The sequence below is a fragment of the Melopsittacus undulatus genome, chromosome 3 (genome assembly GCF_012275295.1).
Source record: "Melopsittacus undulatus isolate bMelUnd1 chromosome 3, bMelUnd1.mat.Z, whole genome shotgun sequence".
Taxonomy (NCBI): Eukaryota; Metazoa; Chordata; class Aves; order Psittaciformes; family Psittaculidae; genus Melopsittacus; species Melopsittacus undulatus.
This window is the reverse complement of record NC_047529.1, coordinates 66,369,972-66,387,458: the sequence shown is the minus strand read 5'-3', so window position 1 is coordinate 66,387,458 and position 17,487 is coordinate 66,369,972. Positions and strand designations below refer to the sequence as shown.

At 39.0% G+C, this 17,487-nt stretch overlaps 1 protein-coding gene across 1 annotated transcript in view; it reads right to left on the bottom strand.

Annotated features, from left to right (window-relative positions):
• The window catches only part of CLVS2 (clavesin 2), a 48,391-nt gene that overhangs the window by 24,164 nt on the left and 6,740 nt on the right, over positions 1–17,487 (bottom strand). Inside the window, exon 2 of the mRNA XM_005154720.2 lies at positions 13,398–13,572. Within this exon, the coding sequence (XP_005154777.1) occupies positions 13,398–13,572 (175 nt within the window). The remainder of the gene's footprint in view (positions 1–13,397; positions 13,573–17,487) is intronic.

Genomic DNA, 17,487 nt, shown 5'->3' with positions numbered 1-17,487 from the left:
CAGAAGCCAGAATTTTGAAATTCAACCAAGTAACTCTCTGTCCAGTTTGGCAGGCCCAGCTTTGTTTAAATCTGCATCAAACTGACACCAGTTCTGCTAATGTCTGCGGACAGACAACCCCCACCAGCTCTCCAAAGCTGCAGGGTTTCAGGAGTGCAGCAGACTGCGCCAGAGCTCAAAGAAGCTTGTGAAACCATAAAGACATAGAAAGACAACAGTATTTCAGATGGGAAAGTTCAGACCTCCTGCACTGGAGCATCTTGTCTAGCTCAAAAGGATGGAAAGAGATTTGGATTTTTTTTTGGTGAAGGGCGCCTGCATGCTCACTGCAGGTAACCTCTGAGCTTTTTCTGCAATGCCTTTTCCATTACCTCAAATGTGTTAACTAGAAATGTGATTGTTAATACTAATTAAAGATGTTGAAAAGCTGAGTTTGACTCACTGTTATGTAATACTAAGGTAAATAAGACCTATTTCAGAACTCTGAAAACGAGAGCAAAACAAATGGCACACAAACATGAACCTCTTCCCTGAATCCTACTTCACAGCCTGGATCTCACCTGCCCCCAACACACTCACCTGTTACCTGGGAAACAACCCAGAATTTTGACTTTTCAGCACCAAGTTCCCTAATTGTACTCCCAAAGACATTTTATGACAGCTCCTATTTTCAAACCTCCTTCTCCTTTTCCTTAGCATACAAGCACATTACACCACCTTTCACTGTAATATAACTCACTGTTCATCCCATCTCTTATTTTAGTGTTAATGCTTAAGAAACAGGATGCCCTCATTTGCTGCATTACACATTTCCTCTGTCTCCTCCACACTCTTCCTATTCTGTGCAAACTGTCCCCCCCAGGTTTCAATGCTGTAGGTCACTTCTGACCATCCCAAAGGCTTCAGCCATGATTCCCTGCTCTCTTTTCACTGAACATAATCTCTGGAGAGCTCCCTTTTCCTATCTGCATTTCACTGTTATGCCTATGCCAAAATGCGTGTCTCTCCACTTGTTCTGTCTTCCTCAGCCATGCTTCACTTATACTACTTGGCTGAAAACTCACTAACAGCAATAACTTCGAATTCTCACAGGTTTTATTTTATATGGTGTTGCAGTGGTCCTTGCAGAGCACTCATCTAGTAAACTTTCATCCTTGGGAGAGTCCTGTTCTCTAACACTATGGCTCCACTGCAAGACCAACACTCACCATGTCATCCCACACACAGTGCTGTGAGGAACCTAACCCCTTTATCTTTACTAGTCTATTGCCATGCTTTTTGTTGCTTAAAAATGATTCAGTTTAAGGGTTGGGCTTTTTTGATCAGTTTGGGCTTAATGAATCCAGGCTCTGTGAATTTCACTCCATGTTGACAGGATCAAACCCAAGAGAGAAAGGACAGGAACACATCTTCTGTCTTCTCAGTAAAAGCAGAGAAGGAAACCAGGCTGACACTATTTGGGTGACCAGAATTGTGGTCTATGTGAATCCTGACTGAATCCCCTTTTTAGTTTTTAGCATACGTTCAAAAGAAATTCAAGCTTATGAACAAGGCGTACAAAGCAAGCAGCACCTAGTACAATGTGATGCACTAATAGCAAAACCAATAACTTCGAAACTGTCTGCTTTGCAGCAAAACATGTCTCCTGCAATACAATATGGGAATCAAAGCAGATTATGCCTGGGGTTCACTGCAGAACATGGAACAAAACAAGTTATCTTAAACCAGTCTCCCCATCAGCCCGTGACTGATGCAAGCTCAGGAATGCCAAATAAAAAGCTGAATGGCATGCCAGGGCTCCACTCAGTCCATCCGGCCTTACCTCAGGAAGAGGGACAGATGGTGCCAGTGACTCAGAAGAACGCCAAAAGGCTCCCATCTCACAGCAATAACCTATGTTGCAGCCTTGTGACAGTCTGTCATCCATGCAAATGGCATTTTTTTAGGACATAAGTGCAAACTCAGTGCTGGTAGGAAAACAGGACAGAGTGCTCTAAGGGACAGCTTCTCTTTTTGCAAACTGGGCAAAGATAATTCTATTCTGCAGTTTCACCAGCTTCTACATGTGAGAAGGCAGAGCCTTGGGAAATAAAGCTTGGTAACATAAATTACAGCTTAGTGCACTACTTTTGACTAAGTTAAAATTGTCAAAAACCTTTCCAGGAAGAAGCCTCAGGGAAAGCATAAAAGCTTTGTGAGCAAGACTTCATAACTTTAAAGGAAATCAATCCCAACTTTAAAATCTGTACAAAAAAAAAAACAGATTGTCCAAATTCTGCTTTTCTGTTTTCTCAGTTTTTCAATTAATGTATTTGCAAAATAAAACAAAGCAGCTATAGCTCTGTTCCCTATTACCTCTTTAATAGCTTTTCCATTTCCAAAGTGTAAAATTATGGCTCTCCCATTTCCAGTCTAGGGAAGCAAATATGAAATTATAATTGTACTCCTTTTCCCAGAAAGTATCCACACCACAGGGTGAACAAACACAGGGAAGCAATGGCTCAACATCTGGTCCCAGTTGGGGCCAGGATTAATTTAGGACAAAAACAGGGGACAGAGCTTCTGCATTGGTGGACCTGAGCAGAAATGAACTGCTGAGAAGACGTGTGCCAGTAACAGCTACAGTGACAGTACTCTTAGAACCAGTGCTGTAATGACATAAGTATGTTAAGTTCTGTAAGGAAGAAGAATTTTTTCTTACTAGATAAAATAGCACTGAGTAAGAGTTACATATGGACCCAAACTACCATTCAGGGGCATCGTTCCACAAAGAAAGCTTTAAATGGCACCTGTATGTCCCTTAATAGTGACAGCAATCTCAGCTCAGTGCACCAAATGCCTGGGAGCTTGACAGTCACAACCAGATTTCAATTTGCCCTCCCATCTCAACGGTGTTCCTCAAAAGATTCTCCTATTCCCCCTTGCTTCACATGAGCCCCAAAGCATTCTGCCTTCAGTCCCTTTCCCTTCTCCCCATATGTCATCCCCAGTGGGAGTTCAAACATTGTCTCTGTGATGATAGTTCACATGGAGACTTCTCTTTTCCAGATTTTTAAAATCTCAGCCTTTGCTCTGAAAAATACCCAGCTATAGCCCAATGTAGCTAGAAGAAGACTTACTAAACTTGCCATCCCTACTTCCATTCTCAAACACTGCAACATAGCAGAGCCAAGCCATTCATCATATTCAGGAACTAGCATCATATTTGATTTTGGCCTCTCTCAAGTCCCACACATCTCACCTCTGTTTACATCCTGCAGATTCTTCTTTCAGGATGAAGCTTAAACAATATACATGGCTGAAAGAGTGTGCTCACTATTGCAGCAAATTATCTTTTTTCCAAAAACAGAGGCATGCCCGCTTTCTTTTATTATTTTTTCCAGAGAAGACAGTGCTGCAAATGCATGGGTTTTTTTTTATCTCGGTCCTCATGTCTGCTTTCCTAGCCTGTGATTTAATGAAAGATTAAAGACTAGCTTATGAAAGTTCACCACGGCAACTGCTGATGTCATTGGGAACTGGATTCCCAGTTGGAGTTTAAAGAAAAATTAAGATCATATTGATAAATTGACAATATTTCTGATATTATTCATATAGCTAATTAAGCCACAACTCCACGTCACCACATAAGCTTAAGACTTAATGAAAGACAAGGTAGCACCATGAATATGCTTAGCTATTGGTGTTATATAAATTTAGCCCACAGAAAATAACTGTTCAGGGAAGGTACACATTATTTACTCCTTTCCCATTCAGCTGCAGAAAAACAGGATTATTCATGCAGCGACTTCCTGATGCCGTTCCTTTGATTATCCTACTGAAAAAGAAAAAAATGAACATTCTTCCTCAGAAAATGAACCTAAGCACTGTGTCCCACATGCCATAAAATCAGCAAGGTTTTTATCCACTTATCTGCAAGCATATTTAAGCATTGAAAGAAAGGAGACACAAGTTATTAGCTTGGACAGCTTTGTATAAAAGGCACAATAGTGATTCTCCTCCTCACTGTGTTTGCCATCTTTTGTAGAAGAGGCAAAAATTTTGTGTATGTAAACACACAAGAACAAAAAGCACATTTAACGTCACCAAAGTGTACATGTGTTCCCCTTTCAGCTCCTTCTGAAGCAAGGTATTGCTAAAATGCCTTTATGGTAATTTATTGTTTGCTCAATCTTCATACAGCAACCCAAAAGGCACCAGCCCCATGGCATTGAGATGCATGCATTAAAGAAGAATATCTGCTAGAAAACCAAAATTCTTGGGGATGGAACATGGAGGGGCTGTTCAGGACTTCAGTAGATACCTTGAGGGAAAAATGAAATTAGGAGGAAGCAAAGATCCATTACACAGCTTTAAGAAACACTAGCAATGAGTACAAATAGTTATAGCTTGTGTATCTGCTATGATTACAAGTATTTGGATGACAGAAATGAAAAAGGAGGTAAACAGACCACCTTCTCCCTGCATTTAAATTAAAGCTCTGAGACCTGGGATTCTGCCTGAGTCCTGGACACACAGCTATGCAGTGTGGCTGCTATCTTCAAGGAGGGACATCAGAGCTCATCACAAAAAAAAGCATAAGGTTATCAAAGGGGAGCTCTTAGAAGAAGACATTTACAGTCACCATATGAAAGCAAAACAATTCATAAAGAAGATTCAATGGGACAGAATATCAACAAACTGAAAAAGGGAACACATAGTAAGGCTCACCTTGCAAGTGAGATGCTGCATAGTTTGATTTCATTCCTACAACTTAAAGCAAGAACACACATGGTCCAAGCTGTTCCCATGGATTGTCAAACGGATTCATTCTTAATTGGCTTTCCATGCAGCTCTCTTTAAAAGCTTGAGTGCTATTTTCATTTGATACTGCATTGATTTTCTCTGAAGTTTCCTCCTATTGTGGCTACCCTGATCAATTAGTGTGCTATAAATAGAGTGGTCAGATTCCTTTCAGTGGTCTCATTAAATTGCACCCCTGCTGAATTTCCTTAGAGAACAGAATTGGATCATACTGCTAGCAATAGTATGAAGATGCCCTCAGGTTTTCCAGAGAAAATCAATTGCTCAATATTCCTAACAAAAAGCCTTGAAAAGCATGACCCTATGGAGCTCAGCTAATGCCCAAAACATACGTCAAACCTTGCTTTGCAATTCTTCATCTCTAAAACTCTGAAAGATAAAGGACAGGAAAATAAGTAGTTAAGGGGTTCAGCCAGTTCCTTACTGACACATAATCCCTCATCAATCATAACTATTTAACTAGATCCCCCCACAATGAAAATATGTTGCTAGAGTTATGCAGCTAACCCATATTTCTTTTGGAAAGTGGAGTAAAGATTTGAGGAGGAACACAGTGCCAAGGCACATCTGGTGCCTGTGAAAGTCACCATGTAATGGTGGTGCGCTTCCCAAATAAAATTAGAGGGGTCTGATAACATCTGTCATTATAATATAGGCTGATTACTGCAGGTGTATGTCAGTTATGACTTGAAACATATTTTCATGTTTGAGCATGTTTTGAGGGTGTTTTTGTTCAAGGTTTTTTCCAGCCAGGTGGAGGAGGGGAGGCCGGGAGGAAGGAGAGACAGGACACCTGGCCCAGGCTAGCCAAAGAGGTATTCCATACCATAGCACGTGATGCCCAGGATGCATACTGGGAAGGAGAAGGCTGGAGGGGGGAGCTGGAGAGGAAAATGGAGGAGGGAGCACGCGGTGCTCGGCCAGGCAGGGTGGATTGAGTTATGCGTCGGTGGCTGGTGGGGTGTTGTGTTCTTTTCACTTGCTGTTTGCTGTATCATTATTATTTGTAGTAGTAAATGGCAGTAGGGGTTTTGTGTTATGCCTTAGCTATTAAACCGTTCTTATCTCAATCCGTGGGGGCTACATTCTTTGGATTCTCCTTCCTAACTCTCCGGGAGTTGGGGGACTTGGTTTAAACCACGACACATATTAATCTTTATTTTGTAATGGTATGACAGTATAGCTTTTAAAAATTTGGCTTAGATATGTCATTTTAATCAATGATATTGGAAACAGACATAAAATAGGAAATGGAATTGTCTGCTTTCAAACACATTAAAACCTAACTTTAAGGTTAAGAAGCTTTAAGGTCTCCACTCTGCCCTACACTCTGCCCTATCCTTTCATAACTATCCTCTCCTAACATCCTTTCTGTCCTCTTTCTCCTCTGTTAAGCACTACCCTTCAAAACCTTTTCTGTCTTTCTCCTGAAATGAAGCTACATTTTACCATAGACTCTCTCGCACATTAAAAATCCCTACTGCAAAGGCTGGGGTTTTAACTACTACACTAGAATTACTGAATGTATCTACTGTTTCTGGAGTGCACTCTATGGGGGTTTTGTATGAGGGTCTGAAGGATCCATTGCAGACCTCAGGACTGGCTGTACCTTGCAAACACTTTATGAGAAGAAAGCTGGAGGACTACCAGTACTTGATGATTTATCCTGGATCCTTCCTACTTAGCATGGTGGCATTCAGCCAGAAGATCCAATGCTCTAAATGGTACTTTCAAATAGCTTAGTGCAGGACGAAGACACCTCCCTGCAAACTCAGAAGATTTTGTGGGTATTAAGGCACATTTAGGGAAATATCAGGTAAGAACTGACAACTGCAGTTTAAGCATTCCTTTAGGTAGGTCCTTTCCTGAACCACAGAAGAACTATTTTCTCCTTTCAGAAAGTGTTTTCAATGGGGAAGTGCAAAGGGTTGAAAACCAGTTCTTCTCAGACAGAAAGCCCTTCCCAAAATTATTCTAACAGGTTTAAAAGATTCCTAAGAACTAACTTAAAAGAACAAGAAATTAACAAATACATTTGAAAATATAATCTTTAATCACCATTTAAAGCTAGAATTTTCCAGTGCCACTGTGTACTACTGGATTCAGTCTCCTAAAACAATGGGGCTGGATACATATTTTATGTATATACATATATACATATGTTATATATGTATAGGACTCAAACCTATACTGAGAGGAACAAAAAAATGTAATCCATGAGAACCAGCCAGCACCTTGACATAGCTAGAACTGTTCTGGGTGAGATGTTGACATGAGACATTCTCTGTGTCAGGCACCAGAGTTATAGTTAGTTATTTTGATTGAATGCACACCCAAATTTCCATCAATAGGATGCTATGCTCAGGCACCTCAGATTTCAGATCATATCCATGTTTGGATATTCATTACACTTAGACAAAACATCTTATTACAGAAGACACTGGGAAAGATTACAAGCACTATTTTCTCATTGCACATAATGAGTTAGACATGTTTTTTCAGAGCTTATTCTGATCTTTGCAAAATATTCAGGAAATTACTGGAGAAAAATTAATTTTCCGGGGGTTTTGGGGGAGGGTTTTTGAAAAAATATATTATCCAAGTTGGAATATGATGAGTGTATACTTAATTCTTTCTTCAGAAATATTATTTTTTCTGTGTGCTTAAATCACCAGAGTAGCACTTATTTAAACATAGTTATGCCTATTAAAACAGATGAGAATTGAATTTTGTTAAATTTTTTATGATTATGAAACATGAGACGAGAAAAACCATCACCAGACATATAATTTCACATTTTTATGGAGCTTCCCCCTAGAGAAGTTTCCTACATTTGTTTTTCAACAGTAGTGAAATATCACAGCAGTATCTTTCCTGCATGGCAATCACTTATTAAAAAGTCAACATTTTGCTTATAACCAAAGTCAAATTAGATTCATAAAAATAATTGCCATAGCAGCTGAACACTTGATAAGGAATATAAATAAAAATCACCAAAAAGATTGCACTGTACTGTTTTGAGGACTGGGCACTGAAGGCTTAGCTGATATCACAGGTACTATGTGCAAATGCAATACGTACTGAAGACAGTAAAATAAAGACAGCTGTGTGCAGCCTAATAAGATCACAGAGGATTTATGAGCATCACAGAACACAAAGGTTAGACTGAAAATAATTCCAAAAAATGATCCAGCATATCCTGAAAGATGTGTATACAAAATGGACTGATAACACAGGCAACTTGGACAGTATCAGAAAACGTAACTTTAAGGTTCCCAAATAAAAAGGATCCCACTGATTTTCATATTTCACCATCTCCAGTGGCAAACAAGACAGAAAGAACATCTCCATGTCCTTATTCCACATCACTACTGCTACCGATAGATACTCCATCAAACAATTAGATCAAAATGCCCGAACTAAAGCCCATATCCCCAGATCCAAGTTATCACGCCTTGCTTAGAGTAAATATCCGCAAATCACTGGCAAAGTGCCCACTCTCTTTCTCATGTAGGTTCACATGGAGGATGACAATCTATTGCCAGGAGTTACTCTGCTAGTGCTAGTGGCAGTGTTTGGATGGTGGATATTTAACTCCATTAAGCATCCTTGCAGTTTTCGGCAAGATGCCGCACAACAGAATTTCTGGGGGTGAAAGGCGAGTTTAGCTCACTGCTTCTTACCATTTGCTTCAAAGAGGCGTCAGCCCACATGGTATTACATGCATTCAAAGAGTATCAAATGAAGATATTTAAGCCTGCTACTTTTTAATATCCTCCCAAGCACTATGATAAGCGTCAGAATCCTATTCTCAAAAAGGAGCAGAAAATTCAAGCACTGAATGAGCGATTTTTATGGTTTTAAGTTTGGATGCAAAGGCATTTAATGCTCTTTCTTGTAGTTTGCTGCTCACCGATACTCATTGCTAGGACTGAGCAACTGTTCCTTAAGCTCATTATTAACAATCTTATGCACTGCACAGAGCATGTGACCATGTAACTTTATGAAGTCAAAATACTGTTTATAGAGGTATCCATAGTTCTGGAAGATTCTGACTTAAATTCTTGACACTGCAACCTGCCAGTTGTACAGACGCAGTTCAACATTACATGGCGATATTCAAGCACTGTCCGTGTTTGGTGAACCAACCATGACGTTCAGATAAGATTCCCTGTACTTTGGTCTCTACTACTTCCACTTTAACACTGCTGCAGCAAATATGACTTGGGATATTGTCCTTACAACTCACAAGTACAGCTTCTTGAAAGATGCTTCAGGAACCAATAGCAGCTGTAAGCATGCTGTCTTTGTGATCTTTCTGGTTTACTTTCATGTTCATAATAACAAGTTTGTTTTATCTTATGAATCCCTCCTTTGTTACAAAAGAGACACAGTCAGTTGAAAGACCTGCCTTGTCCCCCACAACCCTGTCACTCTCTTGTCCTGTAAACATCCTCAACCCAAAAGCAAGTCTTCTGCAACAATACTGACTGTCCACATATGTTCAGCTCTCAGTTTGAATGTATATCATCGCTTTTTCCCCAGTGTTGTACCTAGAGGAAAAGCAGTAATATTTAGCCACAAATAGCTATGCAGTTTTGCAAAGCATTTAGATGTACAGCCTGCCTGAGTGACAACATACAAAGCAAATCTGTCATGTATGCAACTGTTATGAGCTAAATAGAAATCATGTCTTGTAATCTCTTGCTGGTGAAAGAGGCAAAATTTTGTCAAGTTTTTCAAAGTTTTTGAAAGGGATTTATTCAAAGCACCCAGGTGGTGCAGCACACAATGCTATAACACTACCCTGCTTTTGGGAGCCCAGCTGTTGAATAACATGAGCTCCTTCACAAGCCTAAAATTAGTGTTTGGCTACAAAAATCAAAGAATGGGGAGAACTGGACACCTAAAGGCGGATTCACAAACACGTGTACATTGAATATGCTCAGGAGAGCCAACTCAAGGCACTAAAGTCAGGGCATGTGTTTTGGTCTCACCCCTCCAGGAACATTTTCCTTCTACTCAGGTTTCACATCTCTGAGCCCTTAGGTACTTCTAGGCACTCAGACCAGACATACCCTTGTCAGAAAACAAAGGGTATTATGTGTTGCATTAGCTTATGTTTGATTCTTTACTATGGAAGGTGCAGGGGCTCAAAGTGCGAATCCTCCTCACTGATGAGGAGCAACAAAAATACTGTAGCCACCAGCATCTTCAGGGAAAAGTATCACTCCATTTTTCCACAAGGACAAAGCCAGTGTATGAGCTAGGCCTGGAGCATCAACAGTCCAAGTCAAGTGCCCCAGTCCCCACAGGAGTTTTTTGTCTCTTGGCTAGTAAAACCATTTGATCTAAAAATCAGCACTGACCTACACTGCACAAGTTGGTTGGTACAGCACTGCTGGGATGGATACGCTGGAAATTCACACTAGTTTACAGACAATTACTGTGCTTTAACACTAAAAATTCCATGGCAAAAAATGCTTTTTTCCTGAAAACATTACCTAGGAGGTTTTCATAATGTATATAAGTCAGTTAGGGGTATGGTTCTTTTCATACACCCATTTAACATAGATATGCAGGCAAAGCACACAGCAGAACTTGTCTTCAGTGGAAAACTTTATGTATTTACTTATCGTACTTTCAAAAGCAATTTCCTAAAAAATAAGCACTTGTGAAGAGCCCAGAAATGACATAGCTTGTAATCAACTCTCTTTGGTATGTACAATATTGAATATTCTGCTCACCATGGAAGCTAAGTAAATATAATGCAAATTTAGTAGATTTCATTCAGGAGGCAAAGGATTTGCCTAACATCAAATTCAGTGGTCACTAATCCCACTTTTCCTGTCCCTTTCCACACAAGTAACACGAATATTTAAATTCTCCAAGCGGTAAAGTTCAGAATCTTGAGCCCTGTTAAATCTTATAAGCCAAAGTAAATTCAATTTCTCTGATTAAACAAAGAGTATTTACAAAGATCATAAATAAACAGTGAGTTGTTCTTTTTCATGCCACCTGATTAAGAACTTTTTATTTTGACATCATTCAGAATAATGCGAAGGGTCTAGAGCACAAGTTTTACAAGTTGCAACAGAGGGAACTGAGGTTGTTTAGCCTGGAAAAAAAAAGAGATTGAGGGGAGACCCTGTTGCTGTCTATGACTACCCAAAAGGAGGTTGCAGTGAGGTCGATGTCGGTCTCTTTTCCCAACAAATTATAGGAAAGAGAGGAAACAGCCTCAAATTGTACCAAATTGTTTAGATTGGGTATTAGGAAAAAATTTCTTCTCTGAAAAGGTTTCACACACTGGAACAAGCTGCCCAGGGAAATGGTTGAGATACCATCCCTGAAGGTAATTAAAAGATGTGCAGATACGGTACTCAGTGACATAGTTTAGTGTTGGACTTGTAAGTGCTAAGTTCACAGTTGGACTCGATGATCTTAAGGGTCTTTTCCAACCTGAATGATTCTATAATTCTATGTTTCTGCTAGGCATTTTTTGTCCCAAAATAAAAGGTGTCCCATTGACAGTAAGGAAATGTAACATTTTAGTCATGAAGTCTTGCAAGAAGGTGCAAATAAACCTTTCCATCATGCTTTCCTCTTATTTACTTCCTGATCACAATTGCTTTTGAAGTGACTTTTTCCCTCTAAGATGCTCAGTACAGTTGTCTTTAGTCCTTTCCATTGATTCTAGTATATCTTTATATATAAAAAATCCCCCCCAAAATAATATAAAATTAAATTAAATTAAATTAAATTAAATTAAATTAAATTAACAACCCCCCAAGTAGTATAACTACTGGGGGTATATCACTAAAGAGTTAGTAAATTTTGCTGGTATTTTAGCCCTCATTGCCTCAGCGGTTCGCCAAAGAAAATTAAACACTGTATTATGAGAGCCCAACTAATTTCTTCAAAAGACTTGTGGTAAAAGGCCTTGTAAAAGTTGCTGTTTACAAGCAGCAATACCTGTCACAGATTAGGACAGATTTCTCTAGCGCTGGGAGAGTCTTATCTTACATTGCTGTTTCTGTGCCTTCTCAATCCCTCCTCTAGACCTTTCAAATGACCAGTTTTACATCTCTGGAATCAACAGGACTGAAGACAGAGGCCACAAAATGATGTCTTGGGTGCTGGCCACCATTAGACTTGGAATATTTGAGCAAACAAAGCTGGGAACATAGGCAAGTTAAGCCAATGGACTTCACCTTAACTCAGTAATCAACCAGTTGATGGCAGGAGAACACAGAATCTCAGAGCTCACACGAAGATTGACAGGACACTGCATATTTTCAGATGCAATTACCCACTGCACCTCTCCTCAAAATAAGCATCTCTGATTAATACTCAAGAAGAAACACCTCAATTTAAAAACAAAGACTACTAAAGTATTTATTCATGTTCTAAACAAGAAAGCAATAGCTAACTGAAAAACAGCACAAAAAAATAAAATAATATTGAAAGCAATAAAAGGAAATGCAGCAGTATTTCAGCACATATCTCACTGCTACCTCCTAATGTAATTCTCAAGACCATGGAATCACACCACCGCATAAGGAAACAGCACAAAATGAAAATCGAGATCTTTGTCTCATAACTGTCACTACCCTTCTGTGTGCAACAGCAGGCTGAATACTGGTTAAGCAATTTCAAGATTTAGATCAAAACTCCATAGTACTGCTATACAAGCTTTCTCAAAAATAGCAATATCTAAGTGAAGAAAGTTCGAAGATAAGGCTGCTATTTTCGTTTATGAGTAATAAAAATGTAAAAGTGATAAAAACATCACAGAGAAGAAAAGTATGTCCTTGTAAAACCAAGGCACACTGCCACAGGAGTGAATTAACAGTATTTTAACACAGCAACTCAAGCTTGCACAGGAAACAACTATTTTACAGATTCTAGTTTTACATTTTAATAAGCATTAGAGAGCATAGGAGAAAGCCAAGAGTTATGTAGCATCCTTCCCACCAATGTGTCTGTGCCATGTAAAGTGCATTTACAACGAGCAGAAAGAAATTTAAATCACTGTATACTCAATCTCAGAAGCTGCTGCTCAAATTAATCCTGACTTGGCAAAAGAGCCAAGCACAGGCTAAACTTTGAATAAGTAAACAGTCCCAGCTAACTGTCTAATCACAGTGCTCCACATTTTTCAGGATAAATGATGTACAGTAGGTCTCCAATGGAATCAATGGAAAAAAAACAACCTGATGTGGCAGCAGCAACCCGTATTTCATTAGGCCTGTGCAAAATTACAAGATAAAATGATTGCTTCTAACTTGCTGCTGCAGAAATTAGAGTCTAAATTTACAGGAAGCCAGCCACTTGGCTATAAAGACAGAAGAGTTACCTCTTATTTATGTCAAAGAAGAAGCCTACACACCAAGAAGTTACTACAGTTAGCTGAGTGAGTTCACACATCAGCTTATGCCACTGCAGCCTGGATGTTCACCCATACCTTTAGGTGTTAATAGCCTTGTTATTCAGAAATTCTTATATTTTTTTGGTTTACGGTGGTTTTTTAGCCCCTTAGATTTGTAATGAACTACAAAATGAAGGAGAATGAGAAAAAGAAAGAATATTACCTGAAGGCCCTCTATGGCTAATCTAAGCATGCTTGGTGTGAGCTTGGAGGCCTGCTTGAAGGTGAAGTTGCTCCAGTCTATAATCAAAACAAATCCATTCACTTGAAGCTCGGGGTCTTCTATCATGGCTTCTAAAGAAAGAAGTATGGCACGCAAAATATCCACCAGTGTGTACCTGTGAATGTTAAGGGGAGATGTGGTTAGGATAGGACATGGACATGGACAAACTCTGAGTGCTCTTCCTTTGTACTGCTTGTCAAAAGTCTAAATCAAAGAGTGTAAACATGTCCTCAGAAATCATGGATATGTAAAGCTGGGAAACTCTCAAAAGCTCAATTAGGTGAACTCGCCCTCTGGAGTAGGTTTATGTCCACGTAGACCATCAGCCAGACAGAACAAACTACAGGAACAGAACAAACCAGAAACAGATTTGAAGCTTTCTGTAGTCTCCTATGCTGCTTTAATATCTATGCATTTTATTAAATGTCTATACAAACATATCTGTGCAAACTGTATTTTTCTAATAGCATGATACCAAAATCTGAACCTAACACTAGAAGCCTAGGCCCAAAGTTTCCTCCTATATTTTTCCCAGAGATTGAAATAACAGCTTCCACAAAATTATCAGCTAAAAAAGGGATTCCTACATGCTCTTCTTGTCCCTCTCTCTGTGTAATGTTTTAAATCTACAAAAGGTATTACAGAAGGCTGATTACTCAAGGATCTTTAAAGCAGAAAGTAACACACACTATGACTTTGAGGTGTTCCTGGTTAAGGGAAATAGCAAGCTTATAACTTAACTACCTTCTGAGAACTGAGTACTTTGCATGCCCAAATTATGTAGTTTGAGGAGTACATCTGTGTGGAAAAACGACGAGAGACAAGCTCATCCGATGATGATCAACAAGCCTCTTTTATTGCCAGGGTTCACAGTGTTTATATACCTTTTTTCTACTGCTTTACATCATTCTTTGGCATAGTAACAATCATTCTTTGGTTAAGAGTGCCTGTGTCTGCTTACAATAGCTTAGTATATTATGCTTTTATACATACACAATAAATGGCTGTATTAATATTGGATACATAATCAATAGCTTGCTGTATTAGTGGATACATGTACCCTGCAGCATGCAGCAACTAAGATACAATTAGTTACATTAAGCGGGTGAGAACTTGGTCTCCAAAACTTGCTAACAGCTCACTATTGTGTCTTAACACATACCAGTTTCCTTTCATCTTGCTTGCACTGCTACTTTTGCTTTTTTACCCACAGTTTTCTACATCCTCAGTTCATGCTTCACGTACTTTGTTCCCTTGTATTTTTCCGTCCAAGAGCTGAATCAGCTGCAACATGTCACTTTCTCTATGTCCTCGTTCACGTAGCCAGTCTTTAGCAATACTCTCCACACATCTGGAATGTGTTATTCATTGGTCCTAGGATTTTCTATGTTAAGTTTGGGTTTACAAAGATGTACAACATGTAATTATGTGTCTTACATCTATGCACATAATTTTTTCTTAGATTGATGATCTTATGAAAGAAGTCATAATTCCATATTGCAAAGGCTCTCTTGAGTATAATCTTTCTTTTCTGAAGCTAAAGCAGCTACTACAGCAGCTAAATACCATAAATATATATAGCAATGTCATCTTTAGACTGTCATTCAGTAGTTATTAATCAACTTGCACTTTAGCTTATTGGCTTCTTTAAAACATTATCTGGCTTTTTTAAGAGCTATCCAAATAGTTCTTGAAGTTTTGATTTTTTTCAGGCTAACTATATTTTAGGTCTAAAAAACTTTTTTAAAAGCAAGATAAGTAGTTACTGAAACAGATATAAATTGTCAGTCTATACCACAGTAACAGATGCGGCATTAGAAAGCTAAATCAGAAAAATATCAGATAGGTATACCAGGAACAAAATAAAGAGTTAATTCCTCAGTGTTTATGCAGATATTTTAAATAAGGCCCTTTAAAAGTCTTCTAAGAAGGTATCAAACATAGAAGTTCTCAAAAGTATGAGTCCTCAAAGAAATCTGCACCATATTATATATGAAGCAAACAGCATGTTTGCCTATTTAGAAAGTCTATTAAATTAAATTCTGATTGCTTTAACACAAGTACGCTGTTTCTTTGCGTACATAACTATATTTTAAAAATATTGGCAAAATGAAATAACACAAATTAAATTAATCAGCTCTGGCTGACTCCTCACATCTTTCCATCTTGTTTTTTTTTTTAGAGAACTAAAACTCAGCGAACTTCCCAACTATGCATTCCTAGCAGAGGGACTATAAAATTATTCTCTTAGTATCAGCCTAACACAAGTGCACAAGAGAAAGCACGTCTTCCCCAGAAAACATAATTTTTTTTACATGATTCTTCTCATCATTTTGGAGAACCTTATTTTGTTTTTAATTTGGTTTGTTCGACTGATATAAAAGTTTTCATAATCAATCCACTCTTATTCACCTTTCTGACAGTTACCTTTTTTCTGAGGCTTTACTTTTCTGAGATCTAAGGTTCAGAGGAAGTTTGGTATGCTCCCTCTTTTTTATTCAGTTTTTTTCAGCTGGGAGGAAATAGCACAAGAAAATTTTTTGTCTGTCATTTCCCAGTGGAAATCCTTATATGCCCCCCCCCCAAAAAAAAACAAACCCACAAAACAAAACAAAAAACCAAAAACAAACCACCAAAACCAAAAACAAAACAAAAATGCAAAGAAAAAAACACAATTCTTTTGTAAATGGAATTTTGTCAATGAGGAAAAAAGGACATGCCTTGAGAACTATTTTGAAAGACAATGTTCAAAACTTGAATCCTTAAAACTGTTAGCACAATTTGATAATCAAAGATATATTAGGACAGGACCCTGTTTTTTGCAGTAGGCACACAGAAGCACCCTGCCTGCCCTAAGCAAACCCAGTTGGGGGCACAGGATTGGCATGGCAAAGCCAACATATTGGGCATGGTGGTGTGGCTGATGCTCCCCCTTTTCCCAGGCAGAGAAGATTCCCCAAGCCCAACTGATGCATGAGGAAAATGCCATCATGATTGGTGAGGTCTCTGTATAACCAAACACACCTAGCACTGCAGCGTGAAGAGCAACCTGAGGTAAGATAGAATTATTCATTGTCTCTTTCCAAAACGAGTCTGCTCATGTAAAATGGGATGTGTAGGGAGTGTTTGGCAGCATAAAGGCTATAGATGGTTTGGCTGCTTCTAAAAAGGTCTTAGTTTGCCTAGCATATCTCCAGACAACTCTACCTATCCAATGCAAAACTGGTGCACAGATACTGGAGAGCACCAACTAAGAATTCCCTGTATGACACATATTTTGTAAAACTGCCAGCATCAAGATCAAAATATGTGCTTAGCCTCAGGGAAGGAGGCTTACAGAGTTGTGTTCAGGATTAGAGCTGGGCTAAGAGCACAGCCAGTTGCCTTCAAACCTGTGGTTACCTTCACAAGGTGATGGAGGTCTCAGAAATACTACTTTTTTATCAATTCATCAACTTCGATGGAGATACACCATGTAAGAGGCCTTCCCAAGGAAAATGATGCACTGGGAAAGAAATTGCATCGGGCGAGACACTGGGAGAGCAGCTATCTTCAGTCTAAAGAGGATCATCTACCATAGCTCATACAAAAACCAGACATTACAAATACTCAAATTCTAAAATTAGCCTCAACTCCATTTGAGATTTATGCTGCCTCATTAAAGGATCTCCTTCAGCAGAAGAGCTCCACAAACCAGAAGGCTGCTGCAAGCACCCTCCATCCATTCCAAGAAGAAGGGTCCCAAATTCCTGATGCAGATATCTAATGCCTTCCCTGGGGAGCTCAAGTCAACATTGCATGCCTTGGATTAACTGCTCCCTAGTGGCACAAGGCTTCTTGAAACCTGGTGCATTAGACATAAAGATTCTTTGTTTACGAGGCCAATCAGGTCTCTGAGACTGGCCATGAAATACTCTTATATAACCTAAGTGATAAATATATAGATGTATACATGTAAACACAAACACACCTAATTATGTCCTGAATTCATTCAAGACAACAGGAAAATTGCCAGGCATCAATGAGATCA